Raw genomic sequence first — 22,581 nt, 5'->3', positions numbered from 1 at the left:
ATAAACCAATTTTTTATTTTTTATTTATTTTTTTTATTCTAAGTTTAATTTTTTTTTTTGAATTTTATATACACAGAGAAATGAAAAATGTTTGTAGGTATCCTCTTAACAAAAGTTTTACATCAAAAACTTCATGCTCAATTCAAGGCAAGATCTTTTTTATCAATTTTAAAACAAATATAGTACTTTAAATGTTGACCATAGCATTTATACCAAAATGTCCACAGACTAAAAATTCCAAGTTATCTATAGAGTAAAATTAAAGTAGTAATCACAAAAACCACAACTCCCCAATGAACAAATAAATTACTGCTGCTGTAGGCCAACTTGTAACTGAATGAGTGATACATTTTCAAAATTGATCTCCAGTCTTGAAAGATTGTTCTGCCAAGCTGATGGGTGTTGTCGAACTCTGCCAATGATGTTTGCTGATCGTCCTAAATGTGGTCGAGCTTACAATTACTTTCTCCGGGATCTGGTCTATCCTGGCTTTGACTGCTTTTGTTTTGAGAACATCAATAACAAATTCTTCTACTTGATCTTTTTCAAGCTGCATTTCTTCTTGAATTACACTAAAGTCCATTTCCTTTCGATTTTCACACATTTGCATGAATGTCAACAGTCTCACCTTTCTTATGTTTTCTTCATGGGATGGTCCGAGTGAATTGATAAAATCTGTGCGATTTTTGTAGAACTGCTGATACTGAGTTACTTTACCAGATACAAAATATGTCAAAAGATCACGAATAAGCTCTCCCCCCCCCCCCAGAAACTTGACTGGCTTGAGGGACAGAAGATGGTCCATGAGAAAGGTGTTTGGATCAGCAAGAATTGTCACTGTACACTTATGTGCATCATCTCTAGCTTGGGAAGAAAGAGGAATAAACCAAAAGATATCAAACTGAACTGGGAACAGAGTAACGAATATTTCAAACGCGAGGTCATTTATAAAAGATATATTTTTACTATTATTTTAAAGCTTTACGGTTGTTGATTTGACAGTATATGTTTCTAAGTATAATATATAAATACTTATTTGTTATAAATAATTATTCATAGCTTTATATTATATTTAAGCAGCTTATAACTTATCTCTAAGTTAGTTACCTAAGAGTTTTATATTGATTAAAGTTCAATTTTAGTTTGAGATAGAGTTGTCTCCCTTGAAATGTATTTATCGTTTTTACTTTTGTTTATGAGGTATATAATGGAAATATTTCAAATTCAATCATGCAAGAAATAAAAACTTGATTTTCACAAATCTAGATATTTTACACCTTTCCGAATTGGAAAAATCCAGTTTGTTTTTATCTTGTAAAAAAATTAATCAGACATGTTTAAATAGGTCGCTAAAATGTAGAGATTTTATCAGCGACCAAAAATATATTTTAAAAATCCAAATCAGTAGCAGATATTGATAATTCAAAACCAACCCTTCTTAACGTCTAATATTCACAACAGTGCATTCCGCCGTGTTAAGCGAGTATAAGTACTTATTTATAACAATTTGTTAACCAAAGTGACAGTGATTCTTCCAGACCTTTTTCTCCGGGGCGCACTTAATAGTTTCTATGGGGGTGGGGGGGGGGGGAGGGGGTGGGGACACTGGCAAAAGTATATATTTAAATAAATTTTCATTTCGTTTGGGGGGTGGGGGGGGGGGGGCTTTTGCACTCCCCTTCCCCCCCCCCCCCCCCCCTCCGCGAGAGGAGGTGCCTGGAAGAAACTCAGCAAATCGGAACACAATTTCTGGTTTTGACAAGGAAGCAGCTGAGTAAAACACAACTTACGTAGACTGAAAAGAACTCAAAAGATGCTAGAAATAATCGCCTGAGACCCTATTCTCAAATATTAGAAATTTCGCCCAACCGGCTGTAAAAGCAGGTGTGGTAGAAACCGGAAACCGGAAATAAAGTTCCACTTGGGAAATCGAAGGTCACTCAAAGATTATAGCAATCTTAGTATAAAATCTAATATTTTAAATTTTATCTACCTATCTGAAATAGTACTCATGTTAACATGTCCCATTAGTAGTAAAGTACTATTTCCTATTACCAGAAACTGACAAAACAATCTATTCTTATATGCTGAAAATTATCCACCTAACTAAAAGAGTAATAAAGTTTTGAGAAATCGGATGTAAAGTAAGTACACCTTAGGTTACCGGAATTCGCTTAGAACCTGGAACTTGAAGTCGACATTTTTAATAATAATTACTCAACCTAATTACTTTAGCCTTAACTTAAGTTATCACAGACAGACAGACAGACAGATACATACACACGCACACACTCACACACACACACGATTGCATCAGATTGATGTCAATCGTAGACTTTCGTCAAAGCCTCGATTTGGTTTTTTTTTTCACAATTTCAATACTTACTTTTTATTCCGTATACCAAAACCAAAAACAATAATGTAAATATGTGAAATAATCATGCTACTTTTTAATGCGTCCTTTTCATGTACAGATACAGCACCATAGTGTACATACTTAATCCTAACTTTGAGATCAAGTCAGTTTGGGATTTAGTCCATGAACTAAAAGATTTACCTATGCTTCTCATTTGTACACAGAGAACAACGCGAGTGCATTACATCAGGTTAAGTGTCTCTCTGTCGACATCACCATGTGTAAGACAGTCATTCATTTAATCTTTTATCTTGTCTAGCCTACACACAGGTAATATACAGAGATTGACAATGTCAATGTCGAAGACTCCTAAAATTAAAAAAAAGGCTTCAAACCTCAGAGTGAATTTTTTCTTGTGCATTAGCCCCCACCCCAACTACCCCAAATATAGAGTGTTACGCTTTGACATGAAGGAATGGAAATGGTAACATTGCGGAGAAATACATTTTTAAAAACATCAAAACACTAATATAACACTCTTCGTCTTCTGATTTCTTAATTTTAATGTTGGAAGGGATTCTCTCCAACACAATTAAGTATACGTGTTAACTGGTTATGAGCCATATGCTCCGATTTCAGCCTGCTTTTCTTTTTGGATTTGCTTCCCTAGCCTTTGTCCAACCAAGAACAAACTACAAGGCAGTAGTTGTTTGATTTTGGAGGTCTTCCCTAGAAGAGTGGCTGTCCCCAGCTAACGAGCCTCATCTGCCCGATGGTTCGAACTCGAGACTTTTCGGTTCAGCAAACATGAGCTCTACCGTTCCCTACTAATGTAACTATTACACCTGCATCTTTTCCTGCAGACCCTTTGGGATTTTTTTCCAAGGGCTCAACTGCATTGTTTCCCATTAGATCGGCGGGCCAGACCACCCCTGGGTATATACAATGAAAGAGTTACCCCCCCCCCCCCTTGAATATCCCCTCATCAGGCTATACAGGGCAGGCTAGTAATAAAAATAATGCTCAAAAGTAAATGCATGTTATGCAAAGCTCTAAAAATATTTAGTGAATTTATAATTAACTTTTTAAACATTTAATTATCAATCAATTTATTTTTTTAAAACAACCAGTTAAGACTTGACCAAGCTCTGGCAATAACAATAAGGCTTCTTCGATGCATCTTCTTCACAGTCCGCCTGCCCTCTGTACAAAGTGAGGCGATCGAAGTCTTCCCCGAGAAATATATTTGGGTTACTTCCCTTAGAATTAAACTCAGCAATGTGTTTATCTAGTGAATACTCGTCAACTTTTAAAGTTCGTATTGTCCCTTCGTAGACCGCGTTGCCTGGGAAAGTTTGAAGTTTTATTTTATATAGGTTGATATCCTTCGTTTTGAGAGTAGGAAATTTAATTCTAACAATCTGTAAAACGGTCTGGAGCTTAAGTTCGACGCATTTATCTTTATTGCGTTTGGAGTTAATTTTTTTCAAAAGGAGTTCACCCAATCCGTTAGTTGTATTTGGATGTAAAGAGACCACCTGCATTTGAGCCTGATTACACAGACAATATTCCAATGGGATTGGGATGTCTTCACACGTGCGAGATTCTGGTATAACATTAAACAGACTGGTGCCGTGTTTTCTTGGTGTGAGTGGGACGATACCACTTGCTTTAAAATACAACAAGTCTTGTAACGTAGCGTGAACGTCATAATGTGTCGTTAAACGATGAGTATTTCTCCTCATATTTTCAGCAACGTCTGGGTATTTGTCAAGAAACCACTTGGGGATAGTTAAGATCGAATAAGGTGCCCGGCTTTCCACAATTCCATTTATAGAAGCTCGAATCGGACCCAGCCTAGGTCCATGGTCCGAGAATGTGATTATCAAGGTGTTGTTAAAATAAACTTTCCCCCTCAAAGTTTTGTAAAATGCCAACATATGTTCATCCGCCATTTTAGAATTGGACATGTCGTCGTGTGTTAACTTAGTCAGGAACACCATAGCGAATTTCGGACTGTCGGGAAAACTGTCGAAAAAACGTTCAACGTAATTTAAATGAAAGTTGATTTCCGGTTGATTTCCGGCGCAGTGATGACCCGAACTCCAGAACTGTTTGTCTTTTTCCATTGCCAAACAGATGGGGTGGCTGTAGTAAGTAGTGGGTGGGACTGAAAATCCTTTTCTTTGATAATGGAAGCCGCCGATAGACGGAACATCTTCACTGAATAATGTCTTGTACCCTGCTTTCTTGTAGTCGCCCCATATCAGATCAAATTCATCAGTGTGAGAACTCCTGTCCCACCACTCAACTATCTCGTCTTCACTGTAGCCAGTTAGTAAAGGGAGATAATTCGGGAACGTGTTTAACCCGAGTTGTGTGTACATAGTCATATCAAATGAATTCAGGTCTTTCATTAAATAATTATACGTGAGATTCATCGACCGAATGTATTGGTGTCTAGACGTACCGTCCATCCCAATCATCATGACGTTAAGCGTTTCTTTAGGTTTAACCATTTTGAGCCGTTTTTTAAGCTTGAGTTTCGACATGTTGTCGCGTGATGGGGTAAGAGCGTAGTACGTTTTTGATATCGTTTTAGACGCTTTGTCTTCACAGACTACGAGCAGAAACTCGGAGTTGTCCGAGAGTTGGACGCTTGTGTTGAAAGCCTTCCCCCATTCGCCGAATTTCGCCTGATTGTCGTTATCCGGATGTTTGAAAATCTCACGGTATTTACATGATTTAAAATCTGATTTAATTCTAGACTTGTTGACTATCAGCTTATTTTGTTGAATATACGTCAGATCCGGCATAAATCCTGCACACCGGAGTGTCGTTTTGCTAAGCCCAGCTAACTTGATGACGTCAGGGTGGTACATATCAACATCCGGAAATACACATCCTTTTGTTGATATATTTGTGGAGTGATATGAGACAGTATCCACATTATCAGTTGAATCATTGCTATGGAGTTTAAAACTAAGATCCTTTATAAAATTTGCTGTGAAGTAATTCAAATTCTCCGAAGAGGACAGAATGAAAATGGCGGATGACAAAGAAATGGCAGCAACAAGAATGGTTATAAATATCCTCTTAAGGTTGCTAGAAAGTGAGCAGGTGCAATCTGAAAAAGAAAAGACAATTGGAATGAACGATGCTCACTTACAGTGGGTTTTTGTATTTGTATCTCTTGGGGATGGGTCCAAAATATCTCCCCCCCCCTTTTTATCACGTCTACCGTAACGAACGTAAGAATTAGTAAGAAAATAAATAGTTTTAGCAGTGTTCACCCCTCTCCCCAACAGGAAATTTAGCTTCAAGTGTTCCTCCCCCTCCCCCCCCCCTGGTTGGATCCTATTGATATTTCAAAGTATATATTTCATTTTACATTTTTGTAAAAATAATTTTCTTTTGTTTTATTTGTTTCGACATATTAAATAACAAAATCTCCTCATTTTTAGTTCCGCTAATTTCGTTTGCTTAAGTCATGTCTACACCAATTGGCACGGTTTTAAAAAAAAAACAAGTTAATAAAAAGTCTAGTGACAATTTAAGCGCAATTTCCTTATGTTATACATAAGAATTTTTTTTGTGACCGAACGAAAGGATATTTTTTTGCGCTAAAAAAAAAGACAAGTATATTAACCTATATCAACGGAAATAGTTTTATTTTAACGAGTAGGCCTACACGATGCTCAGTGTTAAAAAAAAGTAGTAAATATTTTTTTGTGACCGAACGAAAGGATATTTTTGAAAACCTTCTTCGGTAATATTGTTTTAAATTATGGCAGAAATCGATTGGTAAATGTTTCAAGTCGCTAAGTGGTCTGGTTGCCGAGATATGGGCAAAAAACTGCATTTTTTCGAGGTATTTTTTGGCTTTTCCGTGAAATCCAGGAAGGAATTCCGGGAATGTTTTTGGCCCACAATCATCATCGGATTTTGCTTAACATATTTGATTTTGAAACTAGTCCTCGATATTGCTTCGTTGAGGAGGAGATACGGACACACATCCATCCATTACGGACACACATCCATCCATCCATCCAGAAATAACGAGTTAATAATCGCAATTCCTGTAAGGAAATTGCGCTAAAAATACACTCTTCCTCCAAACTTTATCACCATTGAATAATTAGAAAACTTCAATCAAAGTCGGACTGCTATCCCTTTTTTTTTAGAATGCCACTGTATTAATATAATTTAGTATTATTATTGCTACTAGAATGTTTAAATGTCAAAATACTTTAAATTTTAATATACAAACAAAATAAAAAAGCGACTGCGAATAGGGCTGGTAAGTAGGTCACCAACCAGTTCTATGGCTCATGCCGTTTTCATTGAGCCGTAGAGCTGGTTGGTGACCTACTTACCAGCCCTATTGTCAAATCAACATCAACAATTATACTTTAATAGAAATCGTAAAATACACCCAGCCCAAAAGATTTTCAAAACATAAGACATAAACCACCTTAGAAATCTTTAACAAACTCAATCAGATTTTATTACAAGCTATATCTATATAGGGACTGTTCGGTCGAAGGACGATCCACGGTTTCGAGCCCGGTTGCGAACGTTTGACTTTCGTATAAGCCGTTGCTGTCTATGACTAAACCACACCGTTTCCATAATTTGCATTATCTGTGATAAAGGCCTAGAAGTGGAGGAATACGGCAACTATCCTTACCTTGGTTTTTTTCCCCTAACTCTTACATTTTAAAACTCAAATACAAGTAGCAGCCTGTATATTACAATGACAAAATATCGTGTGCACAAGATTGTATATACAATTGTGTAAGAACCATGGAAAAGCTATTCCTATAGACAATCTCTATTTTATGATATTAAAAAATGCAGTATACAGAATTACAAAAACGGCAGCAAACTTTTAATTAAAAAAATCATACCTTTTTTTTCAATCTTAGCTGTCATCTTCTTAACGCTGAAGAAAATATTCCACTCAAAACATAATCCACACAAATATAAGCGAATTTTCCCTAACTGAATGTGATCATAGCATTGAAATATCTCAATGCTTCTGAATATCATTAACTTGTTTTTTTCTCAAGTGATATGAGTTCGACTATCGCTAAAGTTTCCTGCCTTGAATCTAAACATTGGACCTGAATCAAATGTTATCAGTGCATTGAGCTACCCGGCCGTCTAAATAGAAACTTGATAAATTGCATTAGCCATTGTTTAACCTGCTATTGACGCTATTCAACTGAAAATTGTACCAACATGTTATTATTTCCGTAAAGTCCTATAATATAGAAACACATCAAACTTTGATACATACGTTTGGTATAGTTGAAAAAAAACCAGACACGTTTCTTTGATATGTTTGATTGATAACAGTTCTGAATGAATGAAAAAACAACACTTTTTCAACGTGACAGAGTTAAATTGATCCCGCTGTCGCGTTAAAATAACAAGAAGATAATGAATACCTCTAGCTTGTGTTACGTTAAGGATAGCGTAGTTTTTCAAAGGACAACCCCTGAAGTGTTGGAGTTATAGTATGACTGTGGTACTTCAAGGATGACATGGAATTGTATTCTTGAGATTTCAGACTTCTTTTTTTTAAGTTTAACGAGTTTTTAATAGTATTTTTTATATTTTTAAATTACTACATGAAAAAAAAATTAACTATTGCAGTATGTTACATAAAGGGTAATCATGAATAAAACAAAAATAGGTGACCAATCCTTTAGAAAAACATTTAACGTATGAAATTTAAAAAAAACATCTTAATTAAATACGGAACAATACATTATCTGTGCGAAATTATCTTACCTATAAGATTAGAGAATAAGAGCATTAGAACGTTAAATAAAATCACTGAATGTACATGAATATGAAATAACTAACAACGCGTGTGTTTGCTAAAACAAAAAATAATTAGGACAACTTTGAATTAGAATCTCAACTCGGTTTAATCCCTTGTGACACTTGACACACAAACAGGGAGATAACTAACAACTGGATGGGTGAGATAAAAATAGTGTTTCTGCATGCGATGACATCTAATTGCCCTAAGATTTGTTTGAACACCTTTATCTCTCTACTTGGCGGTTAATGGATGAAGTTTAATTTTAAATGCGACCATTTTTACCAGCTTGTACTTTGTTTACAACGTCCGTTTGTTTGCGGATGTAGCACACTCAATGTTGAAACACTTGTACTTCACCAATTCAGTGCAAACATTCCACCTGCCTTTGTCTTCGATGACAATGCAATAATATCTAATTCTTATTTTAATCAAACAGTAGAATAGTCACTGAGATTAAATTAAAATATTACTATATTCGATAACAAAAGAGGAGACAACAAGACTAATAGGGCTGGTAAGTAGGTCACCAACCAATTCTATGGCTCATGCAGGTTTTATTAAGCCGTCGAACTGGTTTGTGACCTACTTACCAGCCCTATTACTAACGAGAGCGAGATAAAGATGACAGTCGAGGATGAACTGTTGTCATGGTTGGCTGATTCCTAGATGAGTGTTGGCTACGAAGAAGGGGCAAACAACTATCTTTTACAGATCACCATTTTTAAGTCGGGCTTTATTGCAAACATTTTCAGTCTTAGCCTAATTAGTGTTTTCTGTAATTAGAAAGAATGACTAAAAAAACTGGAAAATATAATAAATATAAACAAATACGTTCTAATGAAAAGCCTTTAATTACACTGAAAATAAAAAAAAAAAAAGACTAAATTGCTTTCTTTAACAAAACTAAAATATGTTTGAGATCTCCAGAGGCGTAGCTACCTATTCCGACTCCTGGGGCTTTCTATCAATTTACGCCCCATCCCTCCCATTTCTATATATAGTTATTCATGTCAATAAAAAAGCGTTCTCCCCCCCCCCCTCTCCCCTCCCCCAAATCGGACAGGTTTGAGGCGCTTGTTACCATTTACAAACTGTAACATTTTCTATTTCTATCTCAAAAAATTTATAAAGAAATCAGTAAGGTCACCATGTTAAGCGTTGTAGTCGTTTATTTTTGTAACAATGGCTGTGTATAATTCAAGAATTGAGCTTTTTAATAATTTTTTTTTGGCACCACCTTCGTGTCGCCGCCCCACACACCCTACACTAGCTACGCCACTGAAGATCCCATGAGCGACCGAAGCTGTTATTAAAGAAAGCAAGTTTGTTTTATATTTCTTATCTTCTGTCAGTGTTTCTTCCAGACTTTTGTTTCTAGGAGGGGGGGGGGGGGGGAAGGCGCTTGATATTTTCAGGGAGGGGGTCAACATTTTTCCAGCGTGGTGAGGGGGGGGGGCCAAAGAGATGCCTGGAAGAAACTCTGTCTTCAGTGCATTTAAAAGCTTGTTATTATAAATGCTGTTATATTTGTTTCACTGTATCAGCTGTTTCATCACATTATTAATCTTCACAAAACGCGTCACTAATATTATATCTGATATCAGACGTCTATTCTTATCTTGTGTTTGAAGTTATGACAGCTGTGATGTGTAGTGTGTCTTTGTTTTGCTCCACGTAAGTGTGTACAAAGTATTAACGGATAAAACAAGTATATTGTGTTGTTACGTAGGTTGTAATCATCAGGTGCGTGTTGTACAAACGATGAATACGAATGAGGCCGTGTAATTATATTGCGGTGTCGCATTGTAAGGACAGGGTGGTGTGCGCTATACACAACAGTGTGTATGATGTGTGATTAGAGCTCACTGAGTCTCTTCGTATAATTATGATATCGGCGTGGTAGTTAACCAAGAATTAAAGTCAGAGGAAAGGTTGGTCGACGGAGAATGGGGGTGTTTCTTTCAGACATTTTGACAGGAGGAGGGTGTACTTGAACCCATCGGGAGGGGTGGTTGAGGAGTTTAATTGCCGGTGAGCGGACATAGATTAAAGTATATATTTCGTATATAAATTATACTTTTTTTTTCTATTTTGTTCTAGGTAGGGGGCGGACTTGCATATAAGGGATGGGGGGGGGGGGGGGTGTAACTCGAAGAGACGCATGTAAGAAAGTCTGCAACATAGGTTTAACAAGTGGCATAACCAGAACTTTTTTTTAAATAAGCAGACTAAATGTGGCGATCTGTATTCTTACACAACTGTACAATCTGTAACTCACAAACATCGCATTCCATACATTTTATTTGCGTCCATCAAGTAATGGATGTAAAATATGCTTAAATCTACAGCGAAGTTAGACACTGGAATTGCGTGGTCTACGACTTTTAAACCCAATGTCTCGATTTCTAATCCATAGTTCGAGTAAGTAAAATGTCCCTGAGTTCGCCCAGATTTAATGGGTACCTGACTCACATGTGTGAATGTAAAAACGGCTTGGTATAATGCTGACCACATTATCCCTTCATACACCAATGTCACTGAAGCAGATGAACTCAACTTCACCTGCCCCATGGACGGGCAAATACTATACCACCATCACCTGTAATATGACGCTTTTATATTTCTCGAAGTATGTAATTAGTGATTACATATTAATTAAACTTAATTACGTGTTACCTCGTTAGATGTTGATTTAACCGGCATGCACTTGAAGCTGTAAACGTTGTCGTAATAAGTCTGATTATTTATAAGACAAGATGAAATAGGTTGTTTTTTTTTTGTTTATTTATTTGTCGACTGTTTACAAAACAATCTGGTACCCATTACTGCATTGTGTATATACACAGAAAGGGGGGGAGATGCATATAATTAGGACAATAATGATCTTTAGTTTTTAATGCCACAGCGCCCGTAAACGCGAAACATAAATATACAAAATTTGCTATTTTTAATCTAATAAAAACCATTTAAATTATCAAAGTACGTCAATAAATACTACAAGGTAGATTTTAATATGGGAATAGATCAAAACAGTATATCACAGTCAGAGGCGTAGCGACCCTTCCCGGCGCCCGGGGACAAATTTTGGATTTGCACCCCCCCCCCTCGAAATTTTGATTTGCACCCCCTTCAAACTTTTCATTTGCACCCCCCCCCCCCCACTCTCAAACTTTCAATTTGTTTTTCCAACCCATTTTGGCGCCCCCCCCCCCCTCGCTACGCCTCTGATCACAGTTATAGTTCTGAAAACTAGAAATTACTTTCTTTGATAAAAGTATAATGATATTCAATTTCTGTTAACCCAAATTTAGTTGAATAATTGCGTTAATAATCAGATACAAATAACATCTAAACTACCTCTTGTTCAAGTAGGTTAATTATGTAACCAATTCAATAATATCTATGTGCGATAACATACCATCAATTATATTCATGATGTAATTAAGTCTTTACAATAACAATAAGGTTTCCTCGCGTCGTTTTTCTCACAGTCAGCCTGTCCTTTGTATAAGTTCAATCTATCGATTGTTTCCCCTACTATAAATTTTTTATTGCCTCCCCCTGACAGGAACTCTTCCACATACGTCATAATGTTTTCATCTTGTGTCAAAGTAGTTTGAATCGTGCCTTCATAAATCGCATCTCCTGGGTTGGTTTGTATTTTTACTTTGTACACCATTTTATCATCCGACCCTAGACTGGGAAGCTTAATCTGTACGACTTGTAGAATTTCTTTGAGTTGAAGTCGCGTGCAAACGGTTTCGTTTCTTTTTGTGTTGATCGCGTGGAGTATAATTTTTGAAAAACCTTTGGATATGTTGGCGCGTGGGTTTGTTGGTTCCATCTGTACTTGGTTACAAAGGCAGAACTCTAGTGGTATTGGAATATCTTCACACGTTCGACTTTTGGGAATTTCCTGAAATAGACTGACGCCGTGTTTATTGTTACTCGGTGGGCATTTGTCCTTTACCTTAAAGTACAGAAGGTCATGAAGTGTCGCGTGAGTGTCAAAATGTGTCGTCAACCTACGCGTGTTTATTTTTAGATTTTTCGTCACTTCCGGGTATTTATCTAAAAACCATCTTGGGAATGTGAAAATGGAGTAGGGGGCGCGGCTCTCTACCATACCATTTACAGTAGGTCTAATAAGTCCTAGCCTTGGACCGTGGTCTGAAAAGGTCAATAACAGTGTGTTGTTAAGATGACCTTTTTCTTGCAACGATTTATAAAATGTGTACATCATTTCATCCGCCATTTTGGAATTGGTCATATCGTTATGCGTAAGTTTCGTCAAAAACGACATCGCGTATAGAGGCGTATCCGGAAAAGTGTCGAAAAACCGTTCAATGTAGTTTAAATGGAATTGTATTTCCGGCTCGTTTCCCGCACAATGCGGACCCGACCTCCAGAGCTCTCTGTCGGCCTCCATGGCTAAGCTTATAGGCCGGCTGTAATACATAGTAGGCTTGAACATGAATCCGGGTTTCTCGAAGTGGAATCCACCAATTATAGGCTGATCTTCAGTGTAAAGTGTTCTGTACCCTTGTTTATGGTAATCTTTCCAAATAAGGTCAAACTCATCCGTATTTTCTGACCACGTCCACCATTTTTCCACCTCACTGAGATTGTAGCCAGTTAGTAAAGGGAGGAAATTAGGAAATGTGTTGATACCAACTTGCGTGTGCATTGACATATCGAAGGAGTTAAGTCCCTTCATTAAGAAATTGTAGGTTAAATTCATAGACCGCATGTATTGATGTCTAGACAATCCGTCCATGCCTATCATGATTACATTCAACGTTTCCTTAACTCCTGAGATTCTACGTTTTTTAAGTTTAAGTTTGGTGAGTTCCTTATGTATGGGAACTAACGCGTGGTAGGTTCTTGATATCGTTTCTTTGGCTTTGTTTTCACACTCTACAACAATAAACTCCGTGGTGTCTGGTAGTTTTACGCTAGTATCGAACGGTTCGCTCCATGCTCCGAACAACGCTTTCTTATCGTCTGTCCCGTTTTTAAATATATCTCTATACTTGCAGAATTTAAACATGATTTCGTTTTTAATTCTCGATCTGTTAACTGTTAAAGTGTTCTGGTTCACGTAGGTGATATCAGGCATGTATCTGTCACATCGCAAGGGTTTTTTGTCTAATCCTGCCAGCTTCATAATCCCTGGGGAGTAGGGGTCCACATCCGGGAACACACAGCCTAAACGTTCACTTTCCTCGTTGATTGTCAAGGGATTCCCACTTTTTCCTTTTCTAAAGAGAGAGTGTAGCCAGTGAGAGTTAGTCTTGTTCGGTTGTTGACCGTCATCGTCTCGATGTTTCAGGGTTTTGTCCGGTACCGTGAGGTACCGCTCCATGACAACCAGGCAGCAGCAGGCGGTGACCAGAGCAGTGAAGATTTTTGGCAGAGGCTGGGACCAGAAATGGCGGACCTCTGAAAGTGAAGGGGATGTCACAGGTAAGTAAAGTTTTGGGGGATGTTACAGGTAAGTAAAGTTTTAGGGGATGTTACAGGTAAGTAAAGTTTTGGGGGATGTTACAGGTAAGTTAAGTTTTGGGTGATGTTACAGGTAAGTTAAGTTTTGGGGGATGTTACAGGTAAGTTAAGTTTTGGGGGATGTTACAGGTAAGTTATGTTTTGGGTGATGTTACAGGTAAGTAAAGTTTTGGGTGATGTCACAGGTAAGTTAAGTTTTGGGGGATGTTACAGGTAAGTTAAGTTTTGGGGGATGTTACAGGTAAGTTAAGTTTTGTGGGGATATCACAGGTAAGTAAAGGTTTGGGGGATGTTACAGGTAAGTTAAGTTTTGGGTGATGTTACATGTAAGTTAAGTTTTGGGGGATGTTACAGGTAAGTTATGTTTTGGGGGATGTTACAGGTAAGTAAAGGTTTGGGGATATCACAGGTAAGTCAAGTAGGGCAGAGGCTGGGACCAGAAATAACGGACCTCTGAAAGTGAAGGAGATGTCACAGGTAAGTAAAGTTTTGAGGGAATATCATAGGTAAGTTAAGCTTTTAGGCTTTTAGGAGAATACAAGCTGATCTTAATGTTGATCACACAATACTTGCAAATGACGATGTTAATTAACAATTATCATATGAATACTGTATCCATATACTAAATTAAAATGTCAGCATTTCAGTAACTATACAACAATTTATAAACTTTAAAAAATGTACATTTCAGCTATTAAGTATTATTATATCTGATATCTAAAATAACGATAAAATAGATTTTAATTATGAAAATCTAATCAGCTTAATGCATTTTTATTATTTATACCTTAAGAGCGTAATACATTGTAATTATTAACAACAGAGCATTTTAATTATTTATTAACTAACAGTGCAGTACATTGTAATTATTACTACCATAACGGCACACTACATTCTCTTAATTTATTAATTAACGGCACAATACAGTCTTAATTCATTGATAAACGGCACAATACATTGTCTTAATTTATTAATTAACGGCACAATACAGTGTCTTAATTTATTAGTTAATGGCACAATACAGAGTCTTAATTTATTAGTTAACGTTACAATACATTGAAATCATCACTAGCTTAACGACGTATTAGAATGTAGCTATATATAGACAAAATGTCTTACTTCTCAATGTTTGTTGCGACATCCTCCGTAGCAGGGTCCGTTGAGAAATAAATTGTAGCTAATTTTTTCAACCCCACTTTAATTTAAGTATTTTATCTCATAAATCGACTAAGTTTGGGATTATCAACAGCTTAATTTGTGGTTTACATTTAATCGCGGTTACAATTGATTGTTAACATTGTTAAACAAACACAGATAAAGTCTTGTACTGTGTTACACATGTATCGTTGTACTTGCATCGTTAGGATATATATATATATATATATATATATATATATATATATATATATATATATATATATATATATATATATATATATATATATATATATATATATATACACTAGTTACACAATTATTGTTACTATTGTGGTGTTAAAACTACAGTGTCTGTATTATCGTGTTTTTTTGTAATTCCGTATAGTCAATATAATTCTAGTTGATCGAGTAGCTTCCCCTTTTTTCACGTTCTGTTTGTTATCAAAGATTATTTTTTAGTAGTTTTTACAATCGACGAATCGTGTTAATGTTTGCACGGCTAACATTAGCAGACGTTGTAAAACGGCAACTGAGTGTGTCACGCAACACCTACAGAAAGTTTAGCATTTTGTGTTCGGTGTCACCCCACTCGTCCTATTTTGTTACTTTAACTACGTCAAAAATAATTTTGACTGTTGAAATTTACTTTTTTACTGTTAGGGATCAACCAGCCAGCGCCCAATCCTTGTCACGTGATCAGGTTGAGTTTATGTTGTTGGACGGAATTGCTTCAGCTAGGTACCAGTTAAAGCTGAACATGCTCAACATTGTTATGTTACCAGGTTAAGGCATGTTGTGGTCACGATTGTACTCAGATATAATTAATTTAGCTATCTACCAATTAAAGCTTAACTAGGATGAGGTATTTTGTGCCCAGGCATGTACTGGGACTGCTTTACATTAGCCATGTTCCCATATGAAGCTAAACATGGTCAAAACTGTTGTACTCGTGTACACAAATATAATTAATATAGCTATGCACCCAAGCTGAACGTGCCCAAAACTGTTAGATTACCAGGTTGAGGTATTTTGTTGTCACGCTTGCAAGTAAAGTAAAGATCCCTTTCAAACCTGACAGTCTATGGGGCAAATGAAGTAGAGTTCTCCTCTTTCTGTGACCTCGGCATATGAAAAGATAGTGTGGTCAGCACTATGCCCAGCCGCCTTTACTTTCCCTAACGTGAGTTAGGTACCCATCAGAATTGGATGAACACAGGCTCTGTCTAGTGATTTGAACCCGGATTTCGAACACGAGACTTACGGGCTAGACCACTCCGTCCCCGGTCACGCTTGTACTCAGATGTAACTACTATAGGTATGTATCCATTAAAGCTTAACATGGTTAATACTTTAGTTACCAGGTTATGTATTATATGGTCACTGGTGTACACAAATATAATTACTTTAGCTGTGTACCCATTAAAGTTGAACATGCTCAAAACTGTTAGGATACAGTTGAGATATTTTATTATCACAATTGTACTCATAATTACTTTAGCTATGTACCAGTCAAAGCTGAATATGCTCAACACTTTTAGGTTACCAGGTTGAAGTATTATGAGGTCACTCGTGTACACTGACATAATTACTTTAGCTATGAATGAACCCATTGAAGCTGAACATTTACCCGGACTGAACATGCTGTAGCTGTGTACCCATTAAAGCTGAACATGCTCCAAACATTGAAGCTACCCACCAGTAGACCCAGGCGTGCTCTGCTCAGTCGTGTATTGCTGGAACCTGTATTGATTATCTGCTCACACACTCGTTAAGTTGACATAGCTGATAACGCATTGCTAATTTGATACGTTGAGATTAGGAATGTGGTGAAAATCGTTGGTGATGCTAGTGGTCTGATAGGGTTTATTAGTTTATTACAGCACCGACTGAAATACTTTACAACATTAGTTTCTGTAGAGATTTTTGTTTTATTTTAAAGAATACATTTACTAGCCCATTGCTGACCATTGCTCGCATGCGGTGTCCAGACTTTTTTCTACGGGGGGGGGGGGGGCACCTGAAATTTTCGGGGGGGGGGGGGCGGACACTGTTAAAAGTATACATTTTTTATATAATTTTTATTTCGTTCGGGGGGGGGGGGGGGGGCGGGGCGGGGGGTAGACTTATCGCACCCTTAAGTTTAAAAAGTTAGTCCCGTCTGGAAAAAAAAAACCTCCCTCTTCCCGAAATTGAGAGATGTCGGTGGTGCCTTTTATTAGTCCCTGTCCATTAAATAATTTTTTTATTTATTTTAGTTGCCACATAATCAGTGTAGAAAACAATTCAACAGTGCGTTAAGGCAAGTAGCAGTATCTTTTGTTAACTTCGATTGTTTATAATTCAGTAATGCAACACATGAGGTTTTTATGGTTATTTTTTTTTATCCCCGATTGACGCCTCCCTATAGTCATCCTCCTGTAATTACGGCTCTTCTCTCATTCCCTACTCAATACAGTGGCATACGCTTAACATAGAATTGTGGTGGTTTTATGAAATCTATTCATGAATAGAAAACGGATATGCAATATGCCCCTGGAAAAGATTGTTACGTTTGTAAGTACGTCTTCCACACTTTTTTCTGGGGGGGGGGGGGGACTATATTTATTGGGGGGTGGGGGGGATGGACGGACACTCTTAAAAGTATATATTTTCTATAAAAATTCCGTTTTGTTCGGGATGGGTGGTGGGGGGAGGGGGTAGACACGTTTCTCACGAGTCCTGTCCTCCCCCCCCCCCCAATTGATGCCTGGAAGAAACACTGTACCTCTTGTGTTCGTTACAGTATACACGGAGGTTAAAAGGCCAATGTAAAAATGGGTCACTATTTGTTAACAAAATCAAGAAATTCCTCGTATAGGCCTACAAAGTTATCCTACCATTATGCTACAGTATTATTTTATAAGTGATTTTTTTTGGTATTGGATCTATATTGATTAACAAAAATTTGATAAACTTGATACTTCGCCGATATCATTGTTTACAATATATAACGGCTTAATCCACAGGTTCATACAATCGATTCAGGCGATTACAGTTATCAGCACACAGCTGTAGCGGAGATTGTCAGGGATTTGGCGCCATTGGATAGGATTTTACAAGGATTATTTGCTTTTTTATTTCAATATTTAGACAAGAAACTCTTGCTAGACTAGTTCTAAAATATCTCTTTACTTTAAGGGTATTGTTATCAGTCAATGGCATTGCGATTTTAATACAATTTTACAATGTGAGTGAATAGCGTATTGTAGGAGTGAAATACAGGGGCGTCACTAGGACGGGTGTCACCCGTTGAGGTAACAGATAATGTCCCTATATTTCCTACATTAATTATGTAAGTTTAGTGTGGTGTGATCTTGAGCCCCTACTAATTTATTAAATTAACTGGATAGAACAGTATGACTTTGTGTCACTTATATATCTGGCTAGTTTATTATATTAACTGAATACAGCATTGCTTTAACAGTTATTTTATGATTTTTATTTTTGTGTCATCCCCTAAATAGTATCACCGGTGTGGCCTGCGCACCCCCATCATGCCCGCCTTAAAACGAAACTGCTGATGTTGAAACGAATAAAAGCATAACTTTTTATTGAACTCTCAGGAACGCAATCTACAGCTATGCACACGAACAAAAACAAAATTTTTTAGGTTGGTAAAGCTGTATCTTATTGATGCTACTAGTAGTCAAATTAACTGTGATCCTAACTTCTCAAATCCAAACCAAGACTTATGTATGTTCTAAATGACATATTAAACAAAAACAAACAAAAAATTTCACTGGTTTAATGTCAAGTTTTTAAACACAATTTTAATTGTTTTTCAAGTTACAGATTTGATGACGTATTCTAGTTACCATGGCAACGTGCTGGTATGACAAATATATCTGCGTCTGTAATCACCGTGCTCCAGTTAAAGTAAATAACGTTGGCTTGTTGTTCTAGTGTGTTAAAGGAATATAAAACAATAAGTGTTAAAAGAATATAAAATAACACATAAGTAACGTTGGCTTGTTGTTCTAGTATGTGAAGGATTTAAAACGACATGTGTTAAAGGAATATAAACATGTAAATAACGTTGGCTTGTTGTTCTAATGTGTTAAATAAATATAAAACAACATGTATTAAAGGAATATAAAACAACATGTGTTAAACGAATATAAAACGACATGTATTAAACGAACATAAAACGACATGTGGTAAAGGAATATAAACATGTAAATAACGTTGGCTTGTTGTTCTAGTGTGTTTAAGGAATATAAAACAATATGTAAGTAACATCAAGTACTAGGAGAGCTTGACTGTACTGTATTCAATATAAAAATGACTCTGTTCGCTTTCCTACGTTTTCTTAGTTCAATCAGTACGATAACCACGCAAATAGTCAAAATACAATCGTTAAAAATTTTATTAGACTCATTTTATGAAGACTAAAGTTTTAACTATTTTTTTTCCCATTGTAACCCCTTACTCGTAATCCCAATTGCCACACATTGTTATAAAATATCAACATTCATCATGGTCATAAAATATCAAGATTCTTCACCGTCATAAAATATATCAAGAATTAGCATCGTCATAAAATATCAAGATTCCTCACCGTCATAAAATATCAAGGCTCATTACCCTAAAATAACGGCACACCCGCCTATCTTTTTTAAAAGCGATTTTCCATTTCAAAACCACATTTCTTTCTAAAATATTGCTTTTGTGTGGTGACATTTAAATACTTTGATACAATTCAGAAAAAAATTCAAATAAAAAAATCACCAAATTGCATAGTAACCTTTAAAATTGTAAAACTTTATAACTATGACGTCACACTTTCTCTCTTCCCCCCCACCCCCACCCACCCCCCCCCCCCCCACCTCCTGACGTTTCTGGGCCCAGCCAGCTCAGTCGGATACATGCATTATGTCAAGAAAAGCAAAGGTGGTTTGCCATGATGCTGATCACACCATCCCTTCATACTACGATGTAAGTAACCATAACTCTTCTTTATTATTTCTATTGATCGCTAAGTCTGAAAGAAGGAGTTATCATTTTTTTTCGGACTTTTGCTGTAATACAGATGGAATAATCAGGAAGAAAATAATTTTACTAGGCGAATCTTTCTCTAGAACCACAGTTGCCATAGATGGGTCGGAGGTGACATTGTAGAACAACGTGGCGCCATCTACGTTCTGAAACTTCCAGGCGAAGCCCTCATTGGCTGGTACCTTCATTGCGTCGTCTGAAATGAAAAAACAATAACTTCTATATAGACTCTACATAAAACGTATAATACATAGTGTTATGAATGTTCCCATACTTTATGATGATAAAAATATGAAAAATATATGATAAAAATATATGAATGTTCCTATAGTTTATTGTGAAAAAATTATAGATTTCAATGTCCATAAAGAAATAAACTTGACTTGTAAATGTTTTGTGTTGTTAATTTACTACATGATGTTTTTTTATTTTATTTATTTTTATTTTTTTCTATACACCATAACAGTTCCACAAAAAAATAATTCTAGACACGTGTGAGTAACTCTCAAGGATTTTTGCATTACTGTTTTTATAGATGTTTATTATTTTCTTGTTGTTTAAATAGTTTTTTTTTCGTCCTAGCTGCGCAGAGATGAATAGCTGGCGAATAGCTAGTTGGTTACCTGGTACACACTGTGGGGTGTCTGGCGAGCTACTGATGTTAGTCACAGTACAGTTGTCTGGGGTGATGTCGTAACGTCTAGCCTGGGCACCTGACTGTGGAGAGTTGAGTTGTCGTTACTGGCTAAAACTAAGTTGGGAGGTATCTATATATGCGGAGATAAAGGGACTTAATCATTATACATGTTGCTTTATGTTTTGTTGAAGTAATCTCCCATTGTTTGATTCCTGTTTAAAATATCTTAACAATATTGTCACATTAGATTTTGTATAGCTGGTAATTAAAACTCTATACAACGTTGCATTTCGAAATTCTAATGGGTTATTTTTTTTAAATATATTAATGATTCAGATTTTATGTTGTGGATTAAAAAAAACATTACGTTAACTATTTGTTTAACAATAAAAAGTATATCTAAAAAGAAAATATATAACGTTCTTATGGAAAAAACCCACCCACAAAGGATAGACGAATTGAACTATATTTACAAGTTGAAGATATCATTTTATTAATTTAAATACAATTCTTAAAACGTTTTGTGTTAGTTCTGATATATGAATTTTTATTTCATTGTATCGTAACGGCACATCACCCCTGCTGGGGTATAGGCCGCCAACCAAAGATCTCCAGAATCCTAAGTCCTGCTGGGGTATGGACCGCCAACCAAAGACCTCCCTAGTCCTCTGTCCTGTGCCATTTTCTCAACCTGACTCTAAGTTTAGCATATCTTTGTAGTTTCAATATGCCCGTCGCCAGGTGCTTCTTATTCGACCTCTTTTGAACTTACCTTGTGTGTTACACCTTAAAACCTGTCTAACTATATTGGTTGGCGGTCTGCGCATTGTGTGACCTCCCTAGCTAACCCCATCATCTTTTCTTAATTTCTACATCAGCTGAAATTTTACCTGTTATTTCCCATAGGTGTGCCGCTCACCGTGGCGGGTATATATTCCAAACTCATTGCATTTGTTTTGTGTGTGCATTTCTTTCATACTCATTGTATTTCTTTCATACTCATTTTATTTGTTTAATACTCATCAAAAGCTACTTACAAAATCTTTCACCATTTTTGACCCGGCGATCCTTTGTAGTCCGGACATTTTTTTCTTAAAGTCCAGGGCATTGTACGAGTACCTCTGGTAACAAAAAAATAGACCGTAATAGAATTTTACATAAAATTTGTCTACATCTATTAAATTAGTGCCATTTTTAAAAAAAAATCATTTTGTTGCATAATTTGTATACATTTAGGTCTAAAATTATAGTTTTGCGGCCATTTGTCATCTACATTTATTATTTAATACATTAGATAGTTTATGGTACACAACTATAAGCTAAAGTGAGATAAGGTTTTAGGACCGAGTTAGAAAATATGTCTTTTTTATTCGTTATTGTCTGGTACAACTATTGGTTTAACTGATATATAATCAATACCAATCAATCACATTAAATATATAACTCAGCTCACCCCAAAGCTGTCGTATCCGCCATATTCCAACTGGTCACTCAAGCAGGGTTTATTGAGTGCACTGACAGCTGTGGCTGTCATACAGACAGCAATAACAAGCAGCGCGGACAACATTGTATTCTATAGTGCTCAAACTGAACACATCTGTTTAACAACATCATAAACTAGCCCATAGTTTTCTGTTCTTTTTAAATTCACTTTATATAATAAGCTTAAACTTCATTAAAAAAAGCAAAGCACATTGTTTTTTAAAAATGACTGATAAGAAAATAGATAGCTAGCCGTTCCAGTACTATGATAGCATAGCCAAAAATATATAGGTCATGTTGATGGATCATGACGGTTACTAATTAAAATCACTTAATTAGATACATTGGATTTATGAATACGAATAGCACCTAAGCTCACTACTTACCAAAACCATAATGCTGAGAAGTTCATATGCAAACATGCAATTAATGCAATAGTTTAGGGAAAGTGGGCTACGTTTTATTATATAGCATTTACAATTACATGCATGTGGTTAGGATAAGAACAATAACTCTTAAATCGTGACCAAGGATCTTTTAAAGATGTAGTCTCCCTTGATTTTAGAATTGGAG

The 22,581-nt window shown here is 36.3% G+C and overlaps 4 protein-coding genes across 4 annotated transcripts; all 4 read right to left on the bottom strand.

Moving 5' to 3' along the window:
• Positions 1-306: 306 nt before the first annotated feature.
• LOC131944335 (eukaryotic translation initiation factor 3 subunit M-like) lies at positions 307-3,265 on the bottom strand. Its single transcript, XM_059304891.1, is given in 3 exon segments — positions 307-412; positions 414-906; positions 3,202-3,265. Coding segments are annotated over 3 exon segments (663 nt in total).
• A 221-nt stretch (positions 3,266-3,486) lies between these two features.
• Positions 3,487-7,291, bottom strand: LOC131944334 (uncharacterized). The gene is made up of 2 exons (XM_059304889.1): positions 7,267-7,291; positions 3,487-5,483 (listed from the first exon to the last, which is right to left on the bottom strand). The coding sequence occupies exons 1-2, from the start codon at positions 7,289-7,291 to the stop codon at positions 3,487-3,489; spliced, it is 2,022 nt and encodes a 673-aa protein (XP_059160872.1).
• A 4,165-nt stretch (positions 7,292-11,456) lies between these two features.
• On the bottom strand, positions 11,457-14,852 carry LOC131944366 (uncharacterized). The gene is made up of 2 exons (XM_059304929.1): positions 14,817-14,852; positions 11,457-13,634 (listed from the first exon to the last, which is right to left on the bottom strand). Exons 1-2 carry the CDS (start codon positions 14,836-14,838, stop codon positions 11,623-11,625), a joined length of 2,034 nt encoding a protein of 677 aa, XP_059160912.1. The 5' UTR covers positions 14,839-14,852; the 3' UTR covers positions 11,457-11,622.
• Positions 14,853-18,634: 3,782 nt separating this feature from the next.
• Positions 18,635-22,118, bottom strand: LOC131944376 (uncharacterized). Its single transcript, XM_059304941.1, has 5 exons — positions 21,980-22,118; positions 21,564-21,647; positions 20,513-20,606; positions 19,954-20,085; positions 18,635-18,793 (listed from the first exon to the last, which is right to left on the bottom strand). The coding sequence occupies exons 1-5, from the start codon at positions 22,091-22,093 to the stop codon at positions 18,702-18,704; spliced, it is 516 nt and encodes a 171-aa protein (XP_059160924.1). The 5' UTR covers positions 22,094-22,118; the 3' UTR covers positions 18,635-18,701.
• Positions 22,119-22,581: the final 463 nt, after the last annotated feature.

This window comes from Physella acuta, unplaced genomic scaffold (assembly GCF_028476545.2).
Source record: "Physella acuta isolate Inbredline_101_S28 unplaced genomic scaffold, ASM2847654v3 ptg000489l, whole genome shotgun sequence".
Lineage (NCBI taxonomy): Eukaryota > Metazoa > Mollusca > Gastropoda > Physidae > Physella > Physella acuta.
Note: the sequence above shows the minus strand (reverse complement) of the source record. Positions and strands in the feature narration are given on the sequence as shown.